Source organism: Cavia porcellus, unplaced genomic scaffold, assembly GCF_034190915.1.
Source record: "Cavia porcellus strain 051 isolate PalLab524CR breed Dunkin Hartley unplaced genomic scaffold, mCavPor4.1 scaffold_31, whole genome shotgun sequence".
Lineage (NCBI taxonomy): Eukaryota > Metazoa > Chordata > Mammalia > Rodentia > Caviidae > Cavia > Cavia porcellus.
The window spans coordinates 28,554,935-28,580,198 of record NW_026947514.1 but is presented as its reverse complement, the minus strand read 5'-3'; the positions used below and the strand labels follow the sequence as shown (position 1 = coordinate 28,580,198).

The 25,264-nt window shown below is 41.8% G+C and overlaps 3 protein-coding genes across 6 annotated transcripts in view; 1 reads left to right on the top strand and 2 right to left on the bottom strand.

Moving 5' to 3' along the window:
• Numb (NUMB endocytic adaptor protein) overlaps positions 1 to 4,244 on the bottom strand; it is a 196,452-nt gene extending 192,208 nt beyond the window's left edge. The window contains exon 1 of one of the 2 annotated variants that reach the window (XM_063241371.1): positions 4,222 to 4,244. The gene's annotated coding sequence lies outside the window, so the exon portion shown is untranslated. The remainder of the gene's footprint in view (positions 1 to 4,221) is intronic. The other variant, XM_063241380.1, reaches the window with a different exon arrangement.
• Heatr4 (HEAT repeat containing 4) overlaps positions 1 to 25,264 on the bottom strand; it is a 34,727-nt gene that overhangs the window by 5,315 nt on the left and 4,148 nt on the right. The window contains exons 4-15 of the mRNA XM_023566105.2: positions 24,204 to 24,407; positions 22,520 to 22,663; positions 17,259 to 17,438; positions 16,232 to 16,392; positions 15,512 to 15,616; positions 13,465 to 13,583; positions 12,769 to 12,949; positions 12,072 to 12,141; positions 10,562 to 10,751; positions 9,302 to 9,380; positions 8,418 to 8,577; positions 6,374 to 6,432 (exon numbers count right to left, since the gene is read on the bottom strand). Of these exons, the coding sequence (XP_023421873.1) occupies positions 6,374 to 6,432; positions 8,418 to 8,577; positions 9,302 to 9,380; positions 10,562 to 10,751; positions 12,072 to 12,141; positions 12,769 to 12,949; positions 13,465 to 13,583; positions 15,512 to 15,616; positions 16,232 to 16,392; positions 17,259 to 17,438; positions 22,520 to 22,663; positions 24,204 to 24,407 (1,652 nt within the window). The remainder of the gene's footprint in view (positions 1 to 6,373; positions 6,433 to 8,417; positions 8,578 to 9,301; positions 9,381 to 10,561; positions 10,752 to 12,071; positions 12,142 to 12,768; positions 12,950 to 13,464; positions 13,584 to 15,511; positions 15,617 to 16,231; positions 16,393 to 17,258; positions 17,439 to 22,519; positions 22,664 to 24,203; positions 24,408 to 25,264) is intronic.
• Riox1 (ribosomal oxygenase 1) overlaps positions 4,385 to 25,264 on the top strand; it is a 35,650-nt gene continuing 14,770 nt past the window's right edge. The window contains exons 1-3 of one of the 3 annotated variants that reach the window (XM_063241397.1): positions 4,385 to 6,545; positions 7,169 to 7,346; positions 15,302 to 16,798. In XM_063241397.1, the coding sequence (XP_063097467.1) occupies positions 4,440 to 6,260 (1,821 nt within the window). In that variant the 5' untranslated portion in view covers positions 4,385 to 4,439 and the 3' untranslated portion in view covers positions 6,261 to 6,545; positions 7,169 to 7,346; positions 15,302 to 16,798. Of the gene's footprint in view, positions 6,546 to 7,168; positions 8,731 to 15,301; positions 16,799 to 25,264 lie in introns of those variants that run through there. The other 2 variants (XM_013155170.3, XM_063241396.1) reach the window with 2 other exon arrangements.

The window sequence follows — 25,264 nt, the reverse complement described above, 5'->3', positions numbered from 1 at the left end:
GGTTTACAAGGAAAACAATTTAATAGAGAACACAAAAGTCATAAAATTGTTTTATAAAACTCTCCCCAAGAGTCAAACACAAAAAAGTGCAGGAAATCTGTTCATGCACTAAGAACTCCAAAGAATCTAGCAGAGGGCTTGGATCCCACAACAATATCCTGCATGAGTCCAGTTGAATACCTAGAGCCCATGGCAATGTCCCATGCAAGCCTGTTTCACTGATCTGCACTGGGAAGGCCCAAAGGTCAGCAGTGGAAGCCAGAAAGTCTATGATAGCAGGGTGAAGGATCTGTGCCAGTAGGCTGAGGGAGCTGCACTGGAGCCAGGACGTGATGCTCAAAATAAGACCAGAGTTCCCCTGAAAGGTACCAGCCATCCTCAACAAGGTCCAGAACTCCTCCATCAGTGAGAACAGCCAAGTTCACATCAGGAAATCATCATGACAGGCTCTTCCAGGAGATTGAACCACACACCATCTTCCCCCTCCAGAGCCAGGAAGCAATGCTCAAAATAAGGACCAGGGCTCTCCCAAAGTGAATCACAGCCATTCTCAGTGACAAGATTCTGAGCTCTTCTGATGATAACAGCCAAGTTCATACCAGGAAAGCAGCTTGACAAGCTCCTTTAGAACCAATAGCAACAGAAGAACCAACACCACCACTTCCTCTCCTTTTTATGTTGTTGGCAACAACCCTCAGGTGGACCCTCCAAACCCAGCACCGCTCTGATTCAGTTCAGCTGGTATTACAAATTGATCACCAGTTGTCAATCCACCATATCACCCAAAGATTATATAAGGGTATCTCAATATCTCAATAATAATCAATGTTGAGTATGTGGTATTAAGGTTCTCAAACTTTATTCAGTAGTTCAAATGGATGTAGGGATTGACACAAACACATTACATGCTGTAACTCTGGAATTTTTGTTTGTTTATTTTGAGACAGGGTCTCCCTATGTAGCCCAAACTGGCCTTGTTAAGCTGCTGCCTCAGCCTCTTGAGTACTGGGATTCCAGGCATGTAATTCTTATTTTGCCTACTTTTACTCCTATTCAACAATATAGTAAGAATATTATTCTAAGTCATTAAGTTATAAATATATGAAAATGGTTATTAATAGCTTCTTTCGTAGAATTACAGGAAAGTGATGAAATTACAGATAAGGAAGATTCCAAAAGGCAACTCCCAGTCACAGGGGACAGAGATATCAGCTATACTTTTTCTCTGAGGAAATGACAAGATGTTGGAAAAAGAAAAGGATGAGGTCACAGGAAAGCCTGGGAGGAGGAGATATCTGTTTGCTGTGGAAATAGCAAACTACAGCCCTCTTACATCTGAGGAAAGGATCCCTCAGTCTTGCAGGCAGAAAAGCAGAGTATGTTCCTTAGATCCTGGCAGGAAGTGTCCTTTGCCAAATGAAAATCACTCTTTTGAAAAGACAATTCAACTTCCCAGTGACGAATGAGACCTTCCTTCATCTACATTTCCCCAAGGGATCCAGCACCAGGGTTCTGCCATTGCATACAGCCTTTGTGTCAATTATGAAGAGGGCTCCCCTCTTATTGTCCCTTCCAGACCCTGTGGCCCTATACTAGGGCATAGGACATGGAGTAACAGTGGTTTGTGTGCTAGCTTATTGTGGCTATGACAAAAGGAAGAGAGTTTATTTGGCTCATGCTTTCAGTTCATGGTCACATGATCTCATTGTTGAGCTAAATCCCTAGCCCCCTTACGGTGATCTCATTGTTTTGGACTTCTGAGGGCCAAATGTCACAGCATGGAATGCATGAGGGAGTAGAGCTACTCACCTCATCACATGTGGAAAGGAGACGGAGGAAGGGGAAGAAGAGAGGGAGGAAAAGAGACAGAAAGGGGCTGAGGACATGATACACCTTTGAAAGACACTCCCAAGTTTCCATCATCTCTCAATAGTCTATTAAATTATGAAGCCATCAATGCATTAATCCATTGATGAGTTCAAAAGCCTTATTACTGAATCCCCACCTCTGAACATTGCTGCAATGGAAACCAAATCTTCAAATTATGAGTTTGGGGGTGACATTCTTGTTTCAAACCACTATAGTTGGCTTAAGCCACTACTTGGCCTCTTGGCTAGGAAACCTTGAGCAGAACTGTGTAGGCACAACTTTGCAAAATGGTCTTGTCTGATATGATTAGTGACATCACTAAGAGGGAACAGCATGAGAGAATATATGCAGGACAAGAGTGGAAAAGAAGAGCAAGTAGTCCAGCTTGTAGCAGTAGAGTTTAGGCTGATAGGGAGAATATAACATTATGTGACTTTAGTGTCAAGTAGAGGAGCCTGGAGTATTCGTGGGCACATGGGTTCCAGCTAGAATACAGTGACAGGGTTAGATACATAATTTGAAAAAATTATCCTGGTCGTTTTCTGTAGTATAAATCAACATAGAAGAGAGTAAAGACACTATTTGGGAAGCTAATACGGTTTCTCAGCCCCAGTACTATCATTGACCTTTTGAGTCATATAATTGTTAGCTGTAGGGAGTTTTCCTTGCATTGTGAGATATTTAGCAGCACCTCTAGTCCCTTCCCACCAGATGTTCAAAATTCCCTTCTTCTCCGTGACATTGACAATTGTCCTTAGGGAGGCAAAATTGCCCCAGTTGAGAATCATGTAATAGGCCATGTGGGACATAAAGATGAAAGGGTGAATCTTAGGCAAGGGTAGCAGTAAAATCTAAAAGCTTTGTAAAGGGTTAGGTAGGAGTGTGACTGAGAAAGGGAGCAATTTAAGCTCAGTGGAACCACAGAAAAGCCACTAGAAGCCATCTAGTCTAATATGCTCATTATAATTCCCTGGGAGTGGCTGCACATATGCCCATATTCTTAGCACTCAGAAGACTGAGGCAAAAGGATCATTACTTTGAGGCCATCCTGAGCTACACAGAAAGATTCCACCTCAAAAAGCAAACCAAAAAATCAAACATACAAAAACAAAACAAAATGAAAAGAAACAAAGGAAGAATATGCTTAAAATTTCTTGCAATAGCAATAATCAGGCCATGAATAAACCCTATTGGCTAGGGTACTGCCATTGCATGAAGCATTAGCAATTACGCTTACAATGTAGTCTACTCTTGAAGAGCAGTTTGGTAAATCCATTTGAAGGACAATAGGTAAAACCTATTAATCATCACAAAAACTATCTTATCCTTTCACTCAGCAATGCTATTTCTGGGAATTTATCTTAAACAATGTAAATAGAGATAAACAAATGCATATTAATAAAGTAACAATAAGTGCATGAAAACAAGTGACTTTGTTCGCAACAATTACACCCTTATGTCTATCATAGTGCCTGTTAAATGAAAGACCCAGATTTTAGAAGTCTGTTCCCAAGAGACTTTGCGGTTAATGAAACAAGACCTTAGATAGGAGGGAAGGAAAGTTATCAAGAGTGTACGCAGAAAAAGAATCAAGATACATTATGCATTATGTACAGGTAGCCGGGCTTATGGCAATGCCTGTAATCCCAACACTCACAGGGCTGAGGTGGGGAGGATCTCCGTGAGTTTGAGGTCAGTTTGAACTACATAGTGAGACACCATCTCAAAACAAACACACACAAAAAAATATATCATATACAGGTACAAATTCCGTGATGAATGTGATCATTATGTACACTTAAAGTGTATCAATAAACTTAATTTAAAAAAAAAAACTAATGCATGCAAAGCCAGATAGTGGTGACTCTGGCCATCCAACTACTAGGTGCACGAAAATAGCAAATCTGAGGCCAATTTGGGGAATTCAGTGAGACTGCCCCAAAACAGTAAACAAGGCTGGGCTTGTAGTTCTGCCTTTGAGGAAGAGGTTCAATTCCTGTGGCTGAGGGTGAGAATTCAGAAAAGCTCATTAACTTCTTTTTCAGAGAGAGATTGACTACAGCATTTGAAAGGAAGGGAAGTTAGAAAGAGAGCTTGTTAGGGTTTCATTCAGTGAAGTTAGTTTCAGCAGCGTAAAAAGAGTGGTTGGACCTGGGATTTGTGCAGAATGAAGTTTGCCTGAAACCATTTCTTGCAAAGAACTGTGCCCTCTCCGGGAGAAACTGCTGGAGAACATCCTGTTCACAGAAAAGAGGACGTCAGGAACACAATAGTCAGAATAAAAGGAAAAAAGAAGTAAGTGTCCAGAAACTTGACTTTTAAATTGCTCTCTGAATATGGAATCTGAGTTACCTTAACACGGATCCTCCCCCTGTAGGGTGAACCGGAGAATTTAACCTGGACTACGAACGCCGCGAGCAAAAGTCTGGAGGAGGGCGGTGGGCGTAGCCAATGCTGAACCCGCTGGAAGCCACGCCTCCTTCCCAGAATGCTTCGCGGCCGCCTCCAGCTTGAATTCCTTTCTCCCAGTGGTGGTGGGGTGCTGTGTAGTCCAGGAGGACCGTATTGCCATGGAGGCGCTGCAGTCTAGTGCTGGGAGGGTGAGGCGCACGCGGCTGAAGCGCCGGCGCCCGCCCCAGCCACACAGCGGGTCAGTCTTGGCTCTGCCCTTGAGGCCCAGGAAGATCCGAAGGCAGCTGAGGAGAAGTGTCGCGTCCCGCATGGCCGCGCTCAGGGCTCAGGCGCTGCCAAACGAGGACTCAGAGGACTCGAGGGTACAGACGACGGCCGACAATCCTGGGGACGCGCTGCCTTGTGACCCAGTGGCCATTCCAGAGCTGCTGGAGGCCTCTCCCGCGGCGCGTTCCCTGCAGACCCCGCCAGCGCGCGTGGCGGAGGTGCAGGCTGCTTCCGCCCGAGCTCTGGACTGCGGGACCCTGCCTTGCACCCCTCAGCACGGGGCGAACCCCGCGCCGCAGGTGGATAAGGCGGGTCAGGAGCTGTCCTGGAACTCCCCGCTGCAGTGCATCTTGGCTGAGCTGAACCGCATCCCCAGCAGCCGGCGCCGAGCGGCCCGCCTCTTTGAGTGGCTCATCGCGCCCATGCCTCCAGACCATTTCTACCGGCGCCTTTGGGAGCGGGAAGCGGTGCTGGTACGGCGGCAGGACCACGCCTACTACCAGGGCCTTTTCTCTACTGCTGAACTGGACTCGATTCTGCGCAACGAGGAGGTGCAGTTTGGACAGCACCTAGACGCCGCGCGTTACATCAACGGGAGGCGCGAGACCCTGAACCCGCCGGGCCGCGCGCTGCCCGCCGCTGCGTGGTCGCTGTACCAGGCCGGCTGCTCTTTGCGCCTCCTCTGTCCGCAGGCTTTCTCGACCACTGTGTGGCAGGTTTTGGCTGTGCTCCAGGAGCAGTTTGGAAGCATGGCAGGCTCCAATGTCTACCTCACGCCCCCCAACTCCCAGGGCTTTGCGCCCCACTACGACGACATTGAAGCTTTCGTGCTGCAGCTGGAAGGTAGGAAATTCTGGCGTGTCTACCGTCCCCGGGTCCCAGGTGAAGAACTGGCCCTGACATCTAGCCCCAATTTCAGCCAGGAGGACCTTGGTGAGCCGGTGCTGCAGACTGTTCTGGAACCTGGGGATTTACTCTATTTCCCTCGGGGCTTTATTCACCAAGCTGAATGCCAGGATGGAGTGCACTCTCTGCACCTGACCCTGTCCACGTACCAGCGCAATACCTGGGGTGATTTCCTGGAGACCATTCTGCCCCTGGCCCTGCAGGCTGCAATGGAAGAAAACGTGGAGTTTCGGAGGGGTCTTCCCCGAGATTTCATGGATTACATGGGGGCCCAACATTCTGATTCTAAGGATCCAAGAAGAACTGCCTTCATGGAGAAAGTACGGGTCTTGGTTGCTCGCCTTGGACACTTTGCACCTGTTGATGCTGTGGCTGACCAGCGAGCTAAAGACTTCATCCACGATTCTCTGCCACCCGTGTTGACTGATAGGGAGAGGGTACTAAGTGTTTACGGGCTCCCAATTCGCTGGGAGGCTGGAGAGCCAGTAAACGTGGGTGCCCAGTTGACAACAGAAACTGAAGTCCACATGTTGCAGGATGGGATAGCTCGTCTGGTGGGTGAGGGGGGCCAGTTGTTTCTCTATTACACGGTGGAAAACTCTCGTGTTTATCATCTGGAGGAACCCAAATGCTTGGAAATTTACCCCCAGCAAGCTGATGCCATGGAATTCTTGCTTCGCTCCTACCCAGAGTTTGTGAGAATAGGGGACCTACCCTGTGACAGTGTGGAGGACCAGCTTTCTTTGGCAACTATGCTGTATGATAAGGGGCTGCTACTCACGAAGGTGCCTCTAGCTCCAAACTAGTTCCTTGTTGGTTGCTAGAAACAAGACAGCAGCAATTCAACACTACCACCACGTCCATTTTGGTTTTGTTCCTAATTCCTGCTCTTGGTAACCATCAGTATGGTAACATTTACCTTTATGACTTCTTCAATGTCACAAGTCTCAGACGGTCTTCTGGGAAGAGCCACCTCATCTAGGTACAAAAATAAAAGCAGAACTTGGAGTAGGAAAACAAAAGAGCTATTTTTGCAAAAGTGACCTTTATCATTTCAGAGCACCAGCTTTCCTCTTAGGCTTCTGTGAACTGTGAGCAATGGTTTTTGTCACTCTGCTTAAGACATTAGAAGTTTTTATTTGGAAGTTGTATCTTTCATTTAAGTTCTCTTTCATCAGTTTTGGGGGAGCATTGGGGTATCATGTTTGTTAATAAGTTTATATGATTTATTAAAGTACCAAAGAATGTTTCTCAATTTTCGAAGGTAGATTATTATGTGGATTGGTTTGAAGAAATGCAAGAGAAGTGAAAAGCAACTTGAAGTGGTTGCAGGATGTAAAAGGAGCATGTTAATCACTTGAAAGGAGAGGGCTGTGGGTATAGCATAGCACACATAGCCCTAGATTCAGTCCCTAGATCCCTGGCACCAATTGGCAAAAGTTAAAGAAGAGAAACACATTTGATTGGCGTAGTTTCTTTAACTTTGGGTGTAATTTACTTACTTTAATTGTTGTATTTAAACCCCAAAGCACAGTCAGCTTTAACAGTACATATTATGTTTTTGTACAGTACTCACTTACATCGTTGTCTGGTCCCAAAGGGGCAACCTGTCACCTAGTTGTGCTGTCATAGGTCTTAGCCAAGTTTTAGTAAGCTGGCCATGAGGGAAGACTGCTGTTCAAGTTACTCTCCACTCTCATTTTTTTCCTGGCAGTTGGAAGAAACTTCCCCAAATCTGGCAAGTGAATATTCTCATGGTTGGTGGAAAAGAGCCTGTTGTACCAGAAAGAGCACTTGGAATTGGAACCAGAAGACCTGGGTTTGGGGTGGTGGCTGGTAGGCAGCTGGCTGAGTGACCCGAGGCTGCTACTACGCTTGGGCACACAGATTTTGTAAGTATTATTTTGGTACAGCTTGATTTCTACACTCTCATTATTTAGGTTGTATCTAGGACTCTTAAGAACCTATCACCATAACTGATAGGGCCGGTTTTTTAAGGGTGAGAACTTTATTATAAAATCTTTTTTAAAAAATTACAAGGTGAGCATGATGATGCACACCCGTAATCCTGGCACTCTGGAAGCTGAGGCAGCAGGATCACAGTGATTTGAAGGCCAGCCAAGGGTATATAGTGAGTTCAAGGCCAGTCTGAACTATATAGCAAGATGCTGTTTCAGAAATTTTTACAAAAGCAATTGAAGGTGTTGCTTAAAGAATGCTTTTCTGGTCTGTGCAAAACCCCACGTTCAATCCCCAGCACAGCACACACACAGAATTTACAAAAGCATTTGTACACGTAAATAAAAACATTAGCTCTCCTTTGAATCACTCCTCTAAGGCCTTTTTTGGTGCTGAATCAAACCACAGTTTTTTGTTTTGTTTTATAAAGACTTGTGTTTTTTTTTTTTTAAGTTGTCCTTTTCTGGCCTAACTTTTCAGTCTGAGTGCAGCTACCTTTTCTTAAGGAGGCAAAAATAGCAAATAATAAACCTGATAGAAAGGGGGAAAAAATAACAGACTAAGCAGATAGTGACTGAGAAGGAAGTAGCCTTTCCTAACTCTCATCCTATGAAACTGTTCACTAAGTCTCAAATCTATATCCCAGAATAGGTTTATTGTTTTGTTTTGTTTTTTGAGATAGTGTCTCACTATGTAGTCCAGGCTAGTCTTGAACTCATTGTGTATTCCAGGCTGGCCTTCAACTCATGGCGATCCTCCTGCCCTGCCTCAGCCTTCCAAGTGCTGGGATTACAGGCACGTACCCGGAATAGGTTTATTATAAAGTGTCAAGGCAGCTGGGTGTAGCACTGAGAGGGTGAGATGGGAAAGTTGCCAGAGTCTGAGGCCAGCCTGGACCACATAGTAAGTTCCAGGCTAGTCTGAACTACAAAGTAAGACCCCATCTCAAAAATAATTTTTAAAAAAAGGAATTAAGGCATAGGATTTACCCTTAGGAAACCTACCCTGAAAAGTTTTTTGGAGAAAAGTGTGGAGTTTCAATGGTTTTTGCCCCTCTTTGGGTTGTGAGTAAACACGTTTTGCTGCTTCTTTCACTTCTCTTATGACTCTCTCTATCTTGAATATTTTCTGCGTCAGCAAGTCCTTTTGGTTTAGTTTTTCAATCTAGATTAAAACAAATGTTCAAAAGTTTGTAGATAGCAAATCTTAAAAAAAATCAACAAAGTAACATTATGCTTCTCAGTAGTAGGTGGTATATAGGTACCTAAAATTCTGGCTGTTTTTTTATACCTGCTAATAAAAATTTTACTTTACCTATTTGGTCATGATGAAAGGAATCTGCTAAGAAATACCTGCTTGGTGTGAAGTTGGTTTTGTGAATTGCTATTTTTATGTGCTTTTCCCTATATTCCTTCATTTTATGTTAACAGCTTTGAAAAATTAGAACCCTTTCAGATAGAGAGTTCCTTTAGTGAAAGTTCCCACATTAGGCATTAAGGAAAATTGAGAAGAAAAAAGAAAATCTAGGAGGCCAGGCTTAGTCTCTCATTCCTTCTTTATGCTCATAAATAAAAAAGAAGGAAAAAAACCCTAAGATTTAAGGAATGGTGGGGAGAAAACGGGAAAGAAAGATATGGTAAAAAAGCAATGTAAGCCCCATTTTGATGGTTACTTGATAGGACTCCTAGATTTTTGTTTTTGTCTTCATACTAACAGAATTTTATAAACCTGCACATATGTTTTATGTCTTCAAACAATACAGTATCTGTGGTGTATGAAGTGTTTCTGTGATGGGAAAGGGCATATACATGCTTAGGAGTAAAAAGGATCCCAGGAATTCTTGTGAGCCCTGAATTTTCTCTTGAAAACACTACTTGTATTTATTTACTCTGTTCTTGACCTCCTGGACCATTTCTTGGTATTCTTCATTTCCTAAGTTGAGTATCTTCATTGCCTGGTTAATTTCCCTGAAAGAGAATGATGGACTTCTTACATTGTTGTACCTTATCCTTTAAACAAGCACAGGGGTAGAAAATAAGAAGAATCATACATTCTAATTTTAACTCCAGTTTTGCTGAGGTTCCTAGGGATATATGTATATATTTTTTATTTTAAAGAGAAAAAAGAAATAATAGAAAAATCAAGAAGCAAATAAAACAACAACCACTGAAATATAATAGCTATATAGATTTTTAAAACAAGATGACAGGAATTTAACAATGGTTGTTATATATTATTTATTATCTTCAGAATAGCTGCCCAGGTTATCAAACAAAGCAGTAAAATGAAATGAAACATTGGATTTCTAAAATAGAAGGAAATCCCCCACAGCTGTTATAATGCATATTGCTATCCTCCAAATAGATGCTTAGATTACCAGTTTTAGGCCTACAAAGTCATTCAAACAATAAAAGCATTGTTACTTTTTTTACTTTAATTGCTATCATCTTAGCCTGACTTTATCCAATCAGCCCATTGCTTATAAGGGTAGACGCAAGGGCGGAGTATGCTCTTCTTGTCTTTCAGCCTGAGCACCAGCTGGCTCATGGCAAAGTGTGGTTTAGCTTCTTGATTCTCTTCCGTTCCCCATGGGGGCCACCCCTGGCTCATGGGAAGGCATTGGTTCCTAGGGGTATTGTACAATTGAAATGATCTATTTGAAGGTACTAATAGGCACCATTTATTGAACTTCTTTATGACAGGTACCAAGTGTCATTTTACTGTCACTGCCGCTGTTATGTAGACTGTCATTAAAAAAAGAAAAGAAAACAAAAAGAATGGCTACAGTGACTTAAGTGCTGCTCCAGGCTCACATAGCTATTGTGTGACTAAGCCGGATTTCAAACACCAGAATTTTTGACTCTAAAGCCTGTTGTCATGATTGGTACTTGATACATTTAGTGGAATATATAATACAGTACTCAAAACCAGCTGGGCATGTGGCGAGGAGGGGTGGGACTAGCACAGAAACTGAATTTGGCTACTATGGGCTGGTTTTTCTTTTACTTATTTGAGTGGGTAAGTGAATGGCACAGTGGGCCATTAACTACTGAGAGGTAGCCTAGAAAGGCAGGGGTAGATTTAGGAACAAGGATGGAAGAATAGGCCATCTAGGAAGTTGTGGCAGGCACCAGAGTTGAGTGCTTACTTTAGAACAGCATCATGGTTCTCCAGAAGAAGTACATCTAGGAAGGTGTCTCTGACCCTGTCCCCTTGAAGTTTGAGGGCCAGGATGCTACGGCAAGCTTCCACTCGTACACCTGGCGATTCTTCATAGTGGACAGCCCAGAGCAGGAGATCAGCCACTTGGGGATTCACTTCCCCAATCTGTCCCAAAGCTGAAGGGATAAAGAGGGTAGCTTGCCCCCCTGTTAATGAAGACTGAGTTGGCCCTATGTGAACATCCACAAATAGATGATTGCAAACCGTATCTTCCCTTTTGGATGGTAACTAATCACCATTAGAATCTCAGGGATAAAAAAGTAAAACATCAAAAACAACAACAAAAATTAGTGAGTGGGGATGCTTGGTGATAGAGCCCTCCCTAGCCATGTGACAGCCTAAGTTTATAGCACCACAAACATATGTGCAAACTTGAGAGATAGATTAGAGTGGGATATTACCTTCAAAGGATTACTAGGAAGATGTTTGATTTCATCTTTGCCCAGAAACTAATTTGCCTAATTATGGATGAGATTTGAGACATATCTGAGAACAGCTGTTAGGGTTTGAATCTTAAATACCCCTGCGCCCAAAAGAAACAAGCAAAGAAAAACCCCTCAGCACTATTGGGAGGTTGTGGAAACTTTAGAATTAGGGCCTGGTTAGAAGTAGGCCAGAGGAGTGTCTTTAAATGCTCTATTGAGCCCATGGCCCCTTCCTCTTTGCTACAATTGCCATGAGATGAGTAGCTTTATTTTACCACATGCTGTTTGTCATGATAATCTCTTTCATCATAGTCCTAAAGCATGGAGCCAGCCAACCATAGACTGAAACTGTGAGCCAAAATAAATCTTTACTCCTTTTAAGTTGTTTTTTTCAGGTTATTTGTCACAACAATGAGAAGCTCACAAGCCATCAGCTTAGTCAAGTTTGGTGGCTAGCGACTTGCCAAAGACCATGTCAAAAAAAGAAACAAAGTCAAAGATAATAAAAAATTAGGAAAGCCAGAGGGCGGGGTCTAAGGGTTCTACAGTCTTAAATCAGGTCTTTTACAGAGTGCTACAGCTGAACCTCCAGGGAGTGCAAGATATATCCAACAGTCAATATCTACTTGAAACATTAATTTTGTTGTCAGGGGCTGATTAGTCTGCCCTTTGCCTTAACAAATTTGACAGAAACCTAAATTCACTCAAAGCTAAAAATCTCCTTTCTCCAGCAAGAAACTTCTGAGAAACTAAGATCATCTGCCCCTACTTTTTCATTCCCTGACTGGAGAATTTCTGGGCATCATCAGTATTAGCACAGAAGGTTTTTTAAAGCTGAGCTGAAGCTGGATGAGATGGCACATGTCTGTAATCCCAGAATGCAGGAGACTGAGGCAGGAGGATTGCCATGAATTTAAGGCCAGCCTGGGCTATATAACGAGTTCAGGACCAGCCTAAACCTCATAGTTAGATACTGTCTTTAAAAAGGGGGGAGGGGCACTCCCATAATACCTCGAATGGCAAAAGCTTTGATTTTCCAAAAAGGATCTGTCTGCATCAGAGTCAGGAGGCATTCAAGCACCTAAAATAAATGAATAAAAGTCAGTGTCAAATAAAGAGAATCAGAATAAGAATGAATAGGAAACAGGGATACTACTTGTCTCTAAATGGTGCTAGGACTAGAAAGTGACCTGTTGACTCTACTGATAAATGAGCTGAAGCCTGAACTACTAGCCTATATACAGCATGGTAGCAGAATTACCTGCTCTATGGATTTCTCAGCCCACAGATCTGTGGCCATACAGACTTCTTCTTTCATGTGTTTGGGGGCAGTATGGATAGAGATCAAACTCAAGGCCTTCTGCCTGCTAAGGTGAGCTACACCCCTAGTCTCAGACTTCTTTTGCATACCTTAGTTACATTTTCTCTAATAACTTTGTGAAGCTCCACTCACTAGAATTGATACTCACGCCTGTCAGCACTCAAGTAAGGAAGCTAGCAGGTCAGAACAGTACTGAGGGATATGCTCTGCCTTGAAGTCTGGAGACCTGGAAGCTAAATGGTCCTTATTGACGGGTGTGGCCTTTTCTTGGTTCTGAGCTCTTATTCTGTGTCCCCACAGAATAGTGAGTGTATTGTGCACAACGAGGGAAGGTAATCCCTTCTTCAGGTCATTCAGGTAAGATGCGATCATGTTTCCAGGACTCACCATCTTGTTACGGATCTGCAGGGCACCTGCTGCCGAACAGGCTGCTTGCCGAACTGCTACGAACTCATCAGAGAAGCAGTGCAGGAAGCCTGGGAGAAGCTTGGCAGTCATGAGCTTGAGCCCACCTATCAGGGAGAGTGCTTTCACCCGCTCCTGGGCATTTCCTGCAACCAGCTTAACCCTGTGAAGCATGAATTGCTTTTATTTTTCCTCCTTAAACTTTCACTGCATACCACCAACCCTCCACTGTCCACATGTGTGATGCTCAATTGGTAATTGGCTCCCAGCCTAGAATGACTAGGCTGTCTACTTATCCTCTGTGAAACTTGGCCCTGCTTCTGCAGCCCACACTGACTACTCCATTTTTTCTATAGCAGATATGATTTATGCCATTTGTTTTTAATATGATTTGGTATATTTGTTTAGGCCTTGTATCTTACTTGTGAACTTGTCATAATTGTCCTGTTTTTCAAACTCCTTCAAATGCCCAAGACATCACCTCTTACGTAAGTGAATTTAGTGAATGCCGCTTCCTCTAGCTCCACTGTTAGTTTCTATAGTAACTGAACTTTTTACAGTGGGACCTCGTATGATACTGAACAGGCAGAAGAGCTTAACAAATGCCACCTATCTTTATCCCAGGGCCTCTAACTGCGTCTAAGAATAGAAGTTCCTCTCATGTTGACTAGGTCTTACCTAATTGCATCATGTACTTCTTTCCCAAGGCTCATTTGCCCTAGTGCGCAGGCAGCTGCTTGCCTCACTTCCTTATTCCAGTCATCCCACATTAGCTGGATCAACTTGTGTTTCATGTCCTGTGAACAGGTGTAAAAATTGACTATCATTTATTGAATGTTAATTTTCTACTTGGCATTATGTGAGGTGTTTTTACCTATCTTTTAGTCTCCTAAACTAATGGGGCAAACATTGTTATCAATCAGTCATAGGTGACACAATAGAGGCTTCGATTCACTTGCCCAGGATTAACATGGTGAGTGGCTAGAACCAGAACTCAAATCCAGTTGTTTGTTAAGCTTATCCTTTAAACTACTATAAAGCATCAGGGCCAACATAGTATATATAAGAGATTTAAAACTTGAAAGTGATACTTAATCAGGTGACTAGTTCATCTTTGTTTGCTCTGGACCAGTGATGGCAAACCTTTTAGAGATAAGTGCCCAAAGTGCAACCCAAAACTCACTTATTTATCACAAAGTGCCAACACGGCAATTAAACCTGAATCCTGAAGTTTTAGGTTAGAAAAAACAACTCTTAACATCTTTCATCGTAAGAGAAAACAAATGAAAAGCATGCCACAGGTTGGCCATCACTGCTCTGGACAAACCAGGGCAGTTGGTCATCCTATCAGTCTTATTTCTTATCGAGTAGAAGGGATACTATTACAGTTGTAGCCGGTGATGATGTAAATGTAGCCAAGCTGTTCTCCCTGCCTGAAACATCTCTCCTTCACCCCTACTTGGTTTTCCAACTCTAGGATTTAGCTTTCCCAAGGCTCATTTGCCCTAGTGCGCAGGGAGCTGCTTGCCTACTCTAGGATTTAGCTCAAATGTTTTCCTACTCTAGGATTTAGTTCAAAATGCATGTCCTTAGTGGGGCCTCCTCTGCCCATGAAACTGTAAGAAATCCCTGTATCTTTTTGGGGGAGGGGTAAGAAATCCCTGTATCTTTTTGGGGATCAAACTCATGATCTTGCACTTGCTAGGCAGGCACTTATAATGCTGAACTAAAGCCCAGGTCCTAAAATTCCCAAATCTTATAGCTGCTTCTGTTTAGGTTATTCATAACATTTATCAAAGGAAGATAATATCTTCATACCCCCAATGCTAGTATAATGCCTTGCAATGTAGGATAGGGTTGGAAACTACTTACTGAAAGAGTGAAACAATCTCTAGACACACAGCTTCCCTTAAATTCAGCACCCTGCTCTGAAGTCCTCATCTTTACATAGTTTACTACTGTCTCTGCATGTCTGTTTACTTTGAGTTAGTAATCCTGAGTGCTAAGTGCAAAGGAGGTGAATATGCAGTGATTCAGATGTTAAAGTTAGGAAAATGCAGATTCTGATTGTTTGGCCAAAGGTGAGATTTCACATCTCTCATAGATAAGGCCTGTGCTGATGCCATAGGACTTGTCCACCTGGCTGGAGCTATGTTTTAGTTTTTGCTGTTGTTTGAGACAGGGTGTCACTATATAGTTCAAGGTGACCTTGAACTCACAGTGATCCTTAGCCTCCCAAGTGCTAGGATTACAGGAGTCTGCCACCACATCTGGCTCTGGAACTGTTTTATAGATGTGTGTGCTGACCCCTCAAAAACCACAACAGGCACTGGTTGAGTTAGGTTGTTGGGTCTTTAAAGTTTTTAACTGTGATGAAGGACCAATTTTAGGGCTGGGCGTGGAGTGAAAAATATGCCCTTGGTTGATACTTTTATAAACTATTAATTTTGAAGCAGTATCTAATAACTAAATTTCTAAGCTCTTTCTCTTAGTTATTGTGTTTATTTTGTTACAGTTTGTGGATTGCCACCACACTAAGAAGTACTGGCTTAAGTTGCAATATGTGTTGGCATTTGAAGGTAATTCTGGGTTATAAGAGGTAGCAATGGGAACAGAAATCTATTTGATGAGAGTGAGATACTATATGGCAGGAAAAAGTAGAAAGGTTCCTATAGCCCAGCCTTACTTAGGCTTTCTGTTCTGGAAGCAAGGAAAGAAAGCTTACTAAACAGACATTTCCACTGATCTTGGAGAAGACTCGGCAGGCCACAGTCCGATCCTTCCATTGATGGCTGTTCAGCTCCACAGCAAGCATGGTATGTATCAGGGTCTAATCAGGAAATGGAAAAACTTGTATCAGTAGTCACAATCACTTTTAGAGATACTGGAATCTTGAACAAGTTACATCATAAATGACTACCAGCATAATTAATGTCCCAACGTCATGAGATACTCATTCCTAATAAAGGCCAGAATGAGTTTACAAAAGATGGGCACCCTCCCATCCAAGCCACCTGATTCTGATGTCATAATCCGGGAAGAAAATATGGATTTAATAATATAAACAATCTTCCTGACTTTATTTTTACCTAGAGATGATTTATATGTGCTCCAATTGTTGTTTCCTATTTCTTAGGAAAGAAACTAAACCTAATTGTAGGACTGTGTGGTTTTCGGTAGTAAACCTGTTTCAGAAGCAAATCTTACATGTCACAAGTTCTTGTGTGGTTAGAAATCATTTGCAGCTGACTTCTAGCTCTTCTCAGCTAGCTATAGTCGAGTCTCCCTGTATCCCCTTCCACACCCATGTTTACCCACACTTGGCGGTACTTTCACCTGTGCTTGAGATTATCCTACCCAAACAGCTGCACTTTGGAATTAGATCACAAAGATCTAGATTACTTCCCAAACTTAGTTTCCTCTCTGACCCATGAGGGGCACATACTGTCTTTCCGCTGAGATGGCGCAGGAGGACACAAGAGTGGTTCTCAGTGTCCTCATTCTTCTTGTTAAACAGCTGATGGAGGATCCTCTTAATCACTGGATAAGTGGCAATACCTTCAACAGCCAAGCACTGAGCAGCGGCCCAGCTGTCCACACTATTACCTGCCATGGTTGGGTGAAAAAATGAGTCCAGAATGGTGATGTTTCCTCCCAATAGAGAGAACATTACGCACTTTTGGCCTATAACCTGACATAGCCAGGTTTTTGTTTTTTTGCTTGAGACAGGGTCTCACTCAAGGATGTCCTTGAACTTAATATGTAGCAGCTCAGGCTGGCCTTGAATTTGTAGCAATCTTCCAGCCGCAGCCTCCCTAGTGCTGAGTTACAGGCATGAATCCCCACACCTGACTAGAGCCATTTTGATCAAATAAATCCAACAACCTGTATGAATGATGCCTAGAAGTTATATAAATTGGAAGAAAGATGTGCTCAGGTGGTGATTTTTAAAATTTGAAAAGTATATCTGGTATTGTTATGTCTTTTCAATAAAGAAAAGTTAACAAAAGAATTCATGTTTTTTAAATTAAAATGTAATAGCTGTGCATATTAGTGTGATATTTCAGTACATGCATGTAGCATACAGTGATTAAATTCATTTTCCCGTTAGCCACCTTCTGCTCCCTCTCTCCCCCTACTTTCCAGCCTCTAGTAATCACTATTCTACATTCAGGTTGACTCTCAGCGAGAACATAGGGTCCTTATTTTTCTGTGTCAGACTTACTTTACTTAACATAATGTCCTCCAGGTCCATCCATTTTAGGACATATTTTCTAATCAAATACCCCTATGAAAAGCTTAGTTTTGTAAAAGTATCTAGGAAGAACTGATTTCTGAATGTTCTAACATAAATCCAAATCTGATGGCAGCAGACATCATAGAGCATGAGTGAAGGGGGAGACTGAAAGGTGGTGATGAGAGATTCCCTCTACCCCATATTCCCAAGTCAGCAGTAACACGGAGTTACTCACCATTCACAAGAGCTGTCTCCATAATTTCCCGGGCAAGGATGTTATGTGACTGTGCGGCATATTGGCATAGTGCTGCTGCCATCCTTACATTGACATTCTTGTCACACAGAGCAGCTTCCAGAGAAGGCTGTAGAGCCTCTGGCAATTCCTGGATTAATGGAGTTTTCACGGCCTCTTGGTCTGTGATCAAAAAAAGCCAGGTAAAAAGAGTCGTAGTCTTTTGTCAGGTCCTAGTGCTATTTAAGTAATCACAGGTTAGCTATGCTTATATTCCTGGAAAGATTTTATACTCAATGGATTAAAGCATGTACTGGTCTGTTAGGATATCACTTCCTTCCCTTTATCATTTGACCTCTAAAGAGCTGTATTCAAGCCAAAGAAGAATGTTTCCAGCTATGCTATGGTGGACAGCAATAGTTTTTGTGGCAAAAGCAACCTATTTATCTCAGTTTAGGTTTTGAATAATAACTACAGTTACGTTTAAAGAGTGCTTTGTCACCCATCCATCCATCCATTCATTCATAAACAGGATCTAAGTTTCCAGGGACTCAAACTTATGACCTTACCTCACCCTCCCAAAGTGTTGGGATTACAGACATGTACCATTATGCTGGCTGCCATTCATTTATAAGGTTGGAGTTTGTTTGTTTTTTGAGACAGGGTCTTGCTACATAGTACAAGATGGCCTTAAACTCACTGCCATCTTCCTGTCTCAGTGTTCTGAGTGCTGGGTTAATAGGTATATACCAAGATGTCTGGCTTATACTGTCTCCTTTTAACTCTGGCTGAATTAAGCAAGGTAGGGATTGCTGCAGGACTTACCAAGGGGTCTTTCAAGTTTAAACATTGAGTCACAAGACTAGCATAGGCCACACATAGCACTAGGAGAATATAGGGTGAGAGCAGTTTGCCAGTAGGGGAGCAGGGTAAGGCATTCCTTTTGGCTGAAGTTCTTAAGGCTGTATAGCATTCCATAGTATCCTGGGGACAGGTCAGGAGCATGGAGTTCATTCTGAATGAATTTACACTTCACAGGCTGTCTCTCTTCTAACTCCGTATGGTAGGTACAATTCTAGAGTTCACAAAGGTTGTATCTGTGATAAATTACAGCATTCAGGGAGACCAAAGCATGATGTTCCTTTAAGATAGTCACATTTCATTTATTGTTTCTTTTCAGGAAAGGTGGGGGTTGGAGATGAGGTCTCCCTACATAGAATGTCTCTGCATGCTAGACACACACACACACACACACACACACACACACACACCCCTTATTAGGAGAGTAAGTGAGCACTTAACTGAATCTCAAATTCTCAAGTAAAAGGGGAAAAGATTTTGTTATGTTTGTTCACAAATTGAAGTTGAAGCTCAGAAAAGTTAACTGACTTTTCAAGGAGTGGCAGAGCTAGACCTGTGACTCAGACGTCTTATGATTTCTAACCATGTGTTTGTTTTACTAATGCTATGGGGCAGTATGGTGACAAATTACATGAGTTAGTCACCCTTTATACCTAAATCCCAAATGCTCCAAAATCCGAAACTTTAAGCACCGACATAATACCGGAAGTGGGAAAATCCCACACCTGACTTCATGTGATGGGCTTCAGTAAAGACACAGGTACGCTAAAAACAAACAATGTGAAATTGACAGGGCTGGCGTTCCTTGGTTCTGAGCAGAGATCTGCTCTGGCTTCCCGTTTCTAGTTCTGTGCGACGGAAGTGACACGATGTGGCGCGCCCACCTTGAAGCCAACGGAAGTGAGCCACGTACTTTGTGAGCTTGCGCGCAGACTTTTCCGGGTGTTGATGCTCATGGCACGGATTTCGTGAAGTCTTCGTCCACCCCCTAGTGGCCAGACTGGGGCCCAGCTTTTGGCCGAAGAGGATGATCCCAACCGCCCTGTTTAGTTTTCCTCCAGTAAAGCCGACCTGTTCCGCTGGTCGGTGAAGGAAAGAGGCAGCAGTGGCTCTGGCTCAAAGTGCTCCCCCTTGGCCTCTGCTGCAGATCTCTGTCTTGTGGTGCTGAGAGGACTGTGAAGCAGGCCCTCGATTGAGACAGTGTTGAGAGAACAGTGATTGACCTCAATAGCTTGGGACTCTCGCTGTCTGCTTGATGAGAATTTAACAGGGTGCCCGCTGGGGCTATTGGGAAGGAAACAGGCAGCTGCCCATCGATTTATCTGACTTTGCTTGTGACAGTTTCTGTCCTGGTTATGGTTTGTCTTCTATCCTGAAGGAGCCAGTTGGTGCTCTTAGGCATTGACACGCCTGAATGCAGAATCAGTCAGCAGCTCAGAGCTTGCTCCTTGCCTGACACTGGTGGCCAGAGATTATGTCCAAAAGACTTTTCAGATCTGTGAAAGAGGCTTTGACTGCACCGGGTGCTGTTGGGTTTGTGTTGTCTGTGTACAACCTAATTATGTTTCCAAAGCAGTTCTGGTGACACAATCTAGTGTTATTTTGCAGATTATTGTTTTTTGAGAAAATAACTGGCAGAAATGTTAAACTTTGTTTATAATCTATTTGTGTGAATAACGTCTGTTGATGTTTTACATACTAACAAAAATACATTTTCATAATATTAAACTAAAATCAAAATATATAAAACTACCTTCAGACTATGCATATAGGTATGTATAAAAGAAAATGAATTTAATGTTTAGACTTGGCTCTCATCCTCAAGATATCTCAGGTATTCAAATATACCTAGATCTAAAAAAAATCCAAAACATTTTTGGCATTTCAGATAAACGATACTAAACCTGTAGTTGGAGATTTGTATATTTCAGGTAAACAAATGTAATATCAATTGAGTACTTAAAAATTAAAGTAGTTTTCTTTGGTAATAAAAATCTAGGGCTGGAGATTTAGCTCAGCGGCATAAGTGCCTGCCTTGCAAGCAGGCAGTCCTGAGTTCGATCTCTGGTACCGATAAAAAGGAAAAAGACAAAAAGAAAACAAAAATCTAGACACCCAGGACATGTGAAAAGGATCACACAAAAGGCACATTTCTGAGCAAGACATAGGTGTTCTTTGTACAGTCATGGCCACATAAAATGATGTTTTGGTCAACAACAGACCACATATATGATGGTAGTCCCATTAAGATAATCTTTTTTTCATGTTGTAGATGCTTCTAAATATCACTCCATGATGTCTGTACAATGAAACTGTAAAGATACATCCCTCAGAATCTATCCCCATCATTAAATGGTACATGTAGAAGATTCAGGGATTAGGATGTAATCTATTGCTACCCATCAGAAATTTTCTCTGAAAATATTTTCACTGAAAATATTTTGTCCTGTTTAATAACCAAGGAAATAAGCATATATAACAAAAATATATATGAACAGAAACATACAGCAGGGACACTGAACCAAGTCTAGGGGCTGGCGCAGGGAAAGCTTCTCAGAAGTGACACCTCAAACTTAGCTGAAACTGAAGGGCAAGTGAGGTTTATTAGGGGAGAAGACGGAAGTATTCCAGCAGAGAGCAGCAAATTTGAAAACCAACATTGGTTAGCCTGAGAAGTGACATGTGAAGTTGAAGTAGTGTTGGAAAGTGGTTGGAGAAGGTTTTTTTACCTCTTTATATTCTTCTGCGTTGATTAATAATAACACTTTATGTTTCTCTTATACTGAGCCATATTTAGAAGGGAAAATGTCCATGTCCCTGCCCTTAAGAAGTTCCTTCCCTGGAAGGGATATAGAAGGGTACACAATAGAGTAAGTATAAGGACATAAGTCAATCTGGGATGTAACCAGCAGCAGAAAAGGGGCATATCAGCTTAGGTCTTGTATAAAAGGTGTTATCTGAGAGTGCACTTGCAAAACTAGTAGGGAAAAGCTGTGCTTTATGTCTTTTCAACATGCCATCATCTGAGACCTGTGTCTTATTCAGTTACTTCCTTGGTGGGTTACATGTTTGGCACAAGTAGATAGGACATGTTCTTTTTAACTGTTATTGCTACAGGTAGTAAAGAGAAAAATTATGATTTTTTCAAACTATTAATGTTTCCAAGAGGTTACAGACCACTGGGGAAAGAACAAAAAATTCATTTATTTTACAAAGTTTTTATCTTAGAGTAAAAACACACTTAAAATGTAACAAAATAGTATAAAAACAAGACTACCAAATTCACTTATATAATAAGACATTCTGAAGTCTTAACAAAGTAAAACCAGTAAGACAATGATATAATCATGATTCAGTTAGTACTTATGCTAAGAATCATGTGGGTATGTGGGCATATAGTACTAGGGATAGAACTGAGCCCTTTATGCTATTTTTAAAGTTTGAGACAGGCTTTTGCTGAATCATTAAGTTGCCTAAGTTGGGCTCAAATTTGCAATGCTTCTGTGTCTATTCTAAGAATTCAACAGAATTTATCAGATCCACAGATTAAAAGGAAAAAGCTAGAATCTGCTGATTAAAATATGACTCATTTTGTAATAAATTTAAAAGCCTGAATATACGTTAGCATATCTTTATAAAAGCATAAAGCTGTGAAGTGCTCAGCTGTAAACACTGGTTAATCTGCAAAGTGATATACAGAGTTGTAGCAGGATTAGAAAACAAGATGGGAGTTATTACCTCTTTTTACATTTCTCTGTTTTGATGAATGATGATATTTTATATTTCTTTTGTAATTAAAAATGAAAAAAATAGAGTCAGCAGTTTTCAGTGATGAGTGGGTTGTGGTAGATGATGAGTTTTACCCTAGATGACTCCCAGGGGCCTCGTCTTGGAACAGTATGGACTGGGGCGCTGCTGACTGAGGTTCTGAATGTGGGGCACAACTCTGTGTCAAGGGTGATGAATTCAGTTTTGAACATGTTGAGTTTGAGATGTGCTCTTCAGAGCTAAAATGGACTTAAGAGAAATGAAAACACACACACACACGCATAATATATTTCAAATATAGTTTTTGGCTGCCATGAATGGGAAATGTGAATTTCTCTGCAAGGCATGAGCAAGTAGAAGGTAAAGAGCAAAAAACACTTGTGGTGGAGTACATGTTTAGCATGTGTGAGGTTCTGGATTCATATCCATTACCAAAATAATAAGAATAAAGCACTGGACTAAAGATCAGGAATGTAGAAATTCTAATCTGTCTCTACTGCTAATAAGTTGTATGTATTGAGGCCAGTCTCTGGGCCTTAGTTTTCATACTCATACAGTGGTCTCACACCTCTCCTCCATCTCATTCAAATGTTCCATGGTTTTATGAATCCTGGATGTTTAGCCCCAGCTCTTACCCGAGTCGCTTGGACTGGTGGCAATCCGGGGGCGTTCCAGAGCAGCAGTGGCACAAGTGATGATAGCTTGGATCCGAATGTGATCATGCATGTCTTCCAAGCCACGCATCAGACTCTGTACTGTCTCATGATGCCACTCGATTACTGTGTCACAGTGACAGAAATAAGAAAAGAACCACCTGGTTAGGATTAGCTATTATGCTACTGTCAGATGACAAGAAGTGCTGTTTCCTCAGGACAACTCAAGCAAAACATTAGCACAGAAGAGTAAAAAAATTCAGAGATGGGCTCCTTAGGGAAGTTACTTCTCTGATGATTCATATACCTCTCAGGTAGGTCCTTCAATCCAATCTTATACTTTTTACTTAAATGTTTTTTTCAAAGACAGGGACTCTATGGCCCAAGTTGATCTAGAACTTACTTTGCAACCCCAAACTGGACTCAAACTTATGATCCTACTGTCTCAGCCTCCTGACTGCTAGATTACAGGTATGTGCCACCTGGCTTTACCTAACTTTTAATTTTAACCATTTAATTTCAAAATTAAAAGAGGCAGTAAAGCATACTGATTGGCTGGCCAGGGTGACACATGCCTGTACTCCTACCTGGGAGACTGAGGGAGAAGAGTCACTTTAGCCAATGAGCTCAAGACCAGTCTAGGCAACACAATGAAACTCCATCATAAACGAACAAGAAAATACCCCCACATTGGTTAAGGGTACTTTGTTGGCAGAGATACTTGGTTTGGAAACAGTTATTGACTGTGTGACATTGACTACAACCTCTATGAGCCGAGATGTCTCATTTATATTATAGGAATAATACTAAAAGCTATCATATTGAGTTACTTTGAGGATTAAATCATTAACAAAGTATTTATTTAGCAAAATGGATAACAATGAGGATTCAATGAATACTAAATTTGTTTTAGTACAAGGGATCAAAACCAGAGCTTCGTGCATTCTAGGCAAGCGCTCTACCGCTGAGCTGCATCCCTAACCTAGCAAAGGTTAGTTATCATAATCAAGTTTTCTTGCATCTGAAGGCTCCTCAAATTAGCTTTCAACAGCTTCCTTGTTGTAGTGAAATTTCTAACTGCTCTCTTTGTAAGTGTGATACTTTTATTACAGTGCTTCTATCTGTAAGTACTCTCCACATATACCTTTTACCCAGAGTCTCTTTTTCAACCTTTTTTGTTTTCTGATCCAGCTTACCTAGTGGATAAGGTCTTCTGCACTAACAAATCTTTCATGTTTTGAAAGCCAGCAGGTTTTGAGTTCTCAAATACTTCCAGAAGTCCTTGCTAGGCCATTATCTACTTTAGACACTTAGCCTTCTACTGGGGTATCTTTGGAGGAAAAGTAGATGCATGATAACCCCAACTCATCTTTACCTTTCACTTCATGCATGAAATATTGTGTTAAGTTTCAGAAATCAGTAAGACATGGTCCTTCCCTATGAAGGTTTCTCAGAGCAATGAGTTTCTACAAATTATTGACAACTGGTCCATAAAAAAAACTCCAGATACCTATAACTAACATTCACCTAATGCCCACTGTATGAAAAGCACTTATCTAGTATGACCTTAATGAGGTAACCAAGTTTTTACATTTTATAAGAGAGGCATGGTTTGCAGAGATTGAGTAGCATTAGTCCGTGGTGAGACCTATGCCCCTTCACTCACTCAGACCCCAGGCAGTCTTCCATTCCTGCAGCATCCTCCGCAGGACCAACAGTTCCCAAGTCACATCCTCTGTCAGTGATTTTGCAGGCTTCTTGGATTTCCTGGTCTTAATGGGAACATCTTCCTCACCCACCTGCAGCAGTAGATCCTTGACTGGTGTGGGCAGAGCAGTCCAGCGTACGGCTCCTTTCACAGGCCTATAAGCTATGCAACATGGCACCATGAGGTCTCCTCACCAGACAGCCTTAGGCAGTGCACATAGGGCTCCCAGCTAGTTTCCCATTCCTACTTCTAATTCCAAGGCAGAACAAAGCCCTTGAGAGTGAACTTTCCTGTGATAAGATAGGGAACTAAGTAGAAGTCCCACAGGGAAAATAAAAGATGTGAGTACCACATAATAAACTAAGATGGTAATGATGAGTGAGACAGATTTAGGGGGAGGCAGAGATATATACAACCCTCTTGATAAGCATGATAAATATTTAGAAACACCAATATGTTTATATGTAACAAGATTTGCTTATAAAATTCAGTATTTGAGATTCAGTATTTGCCTGTAATCCTAAAGATTAAAGAGGCTAAGGCATGAGGATTACAAATTCAAATCCAACCTGAGAGATGTGGCAAGATCCTTGCCTAAAGTAAGACAAACTAAAACTTTTTAAAAAAATCAATATTTGATGTATTGTAATCTACAGTGCAATTGACCATTACTTCATTTTTCCTTTAATCTTTTTTATTTGAGAGAAGGAACAATATGATAAGTTACTAAGTTTTAAAGATTTTAATATCTCTGAATTTTTCTAGTTATGGTAAATAACAGAAATTTGAGAACACTGGGTGCAGAGGTGCATGCTTGTAATCCCAGCACTGTGGAGGCTGAGGCATGAGGATTGCTGCAAGTTCAAGGCCAGTTTGGGTTACATAGTGAATTTAAACCCAGCCTGGACTACACAGTGAGACCCTGTCTCAAAAACACAAAAAAATTGAGAACAGAAGAAATCATGTGTAACTATAGCTATTTATAATTATTATATAAAAATGGTTATGGTTGTTAGGTT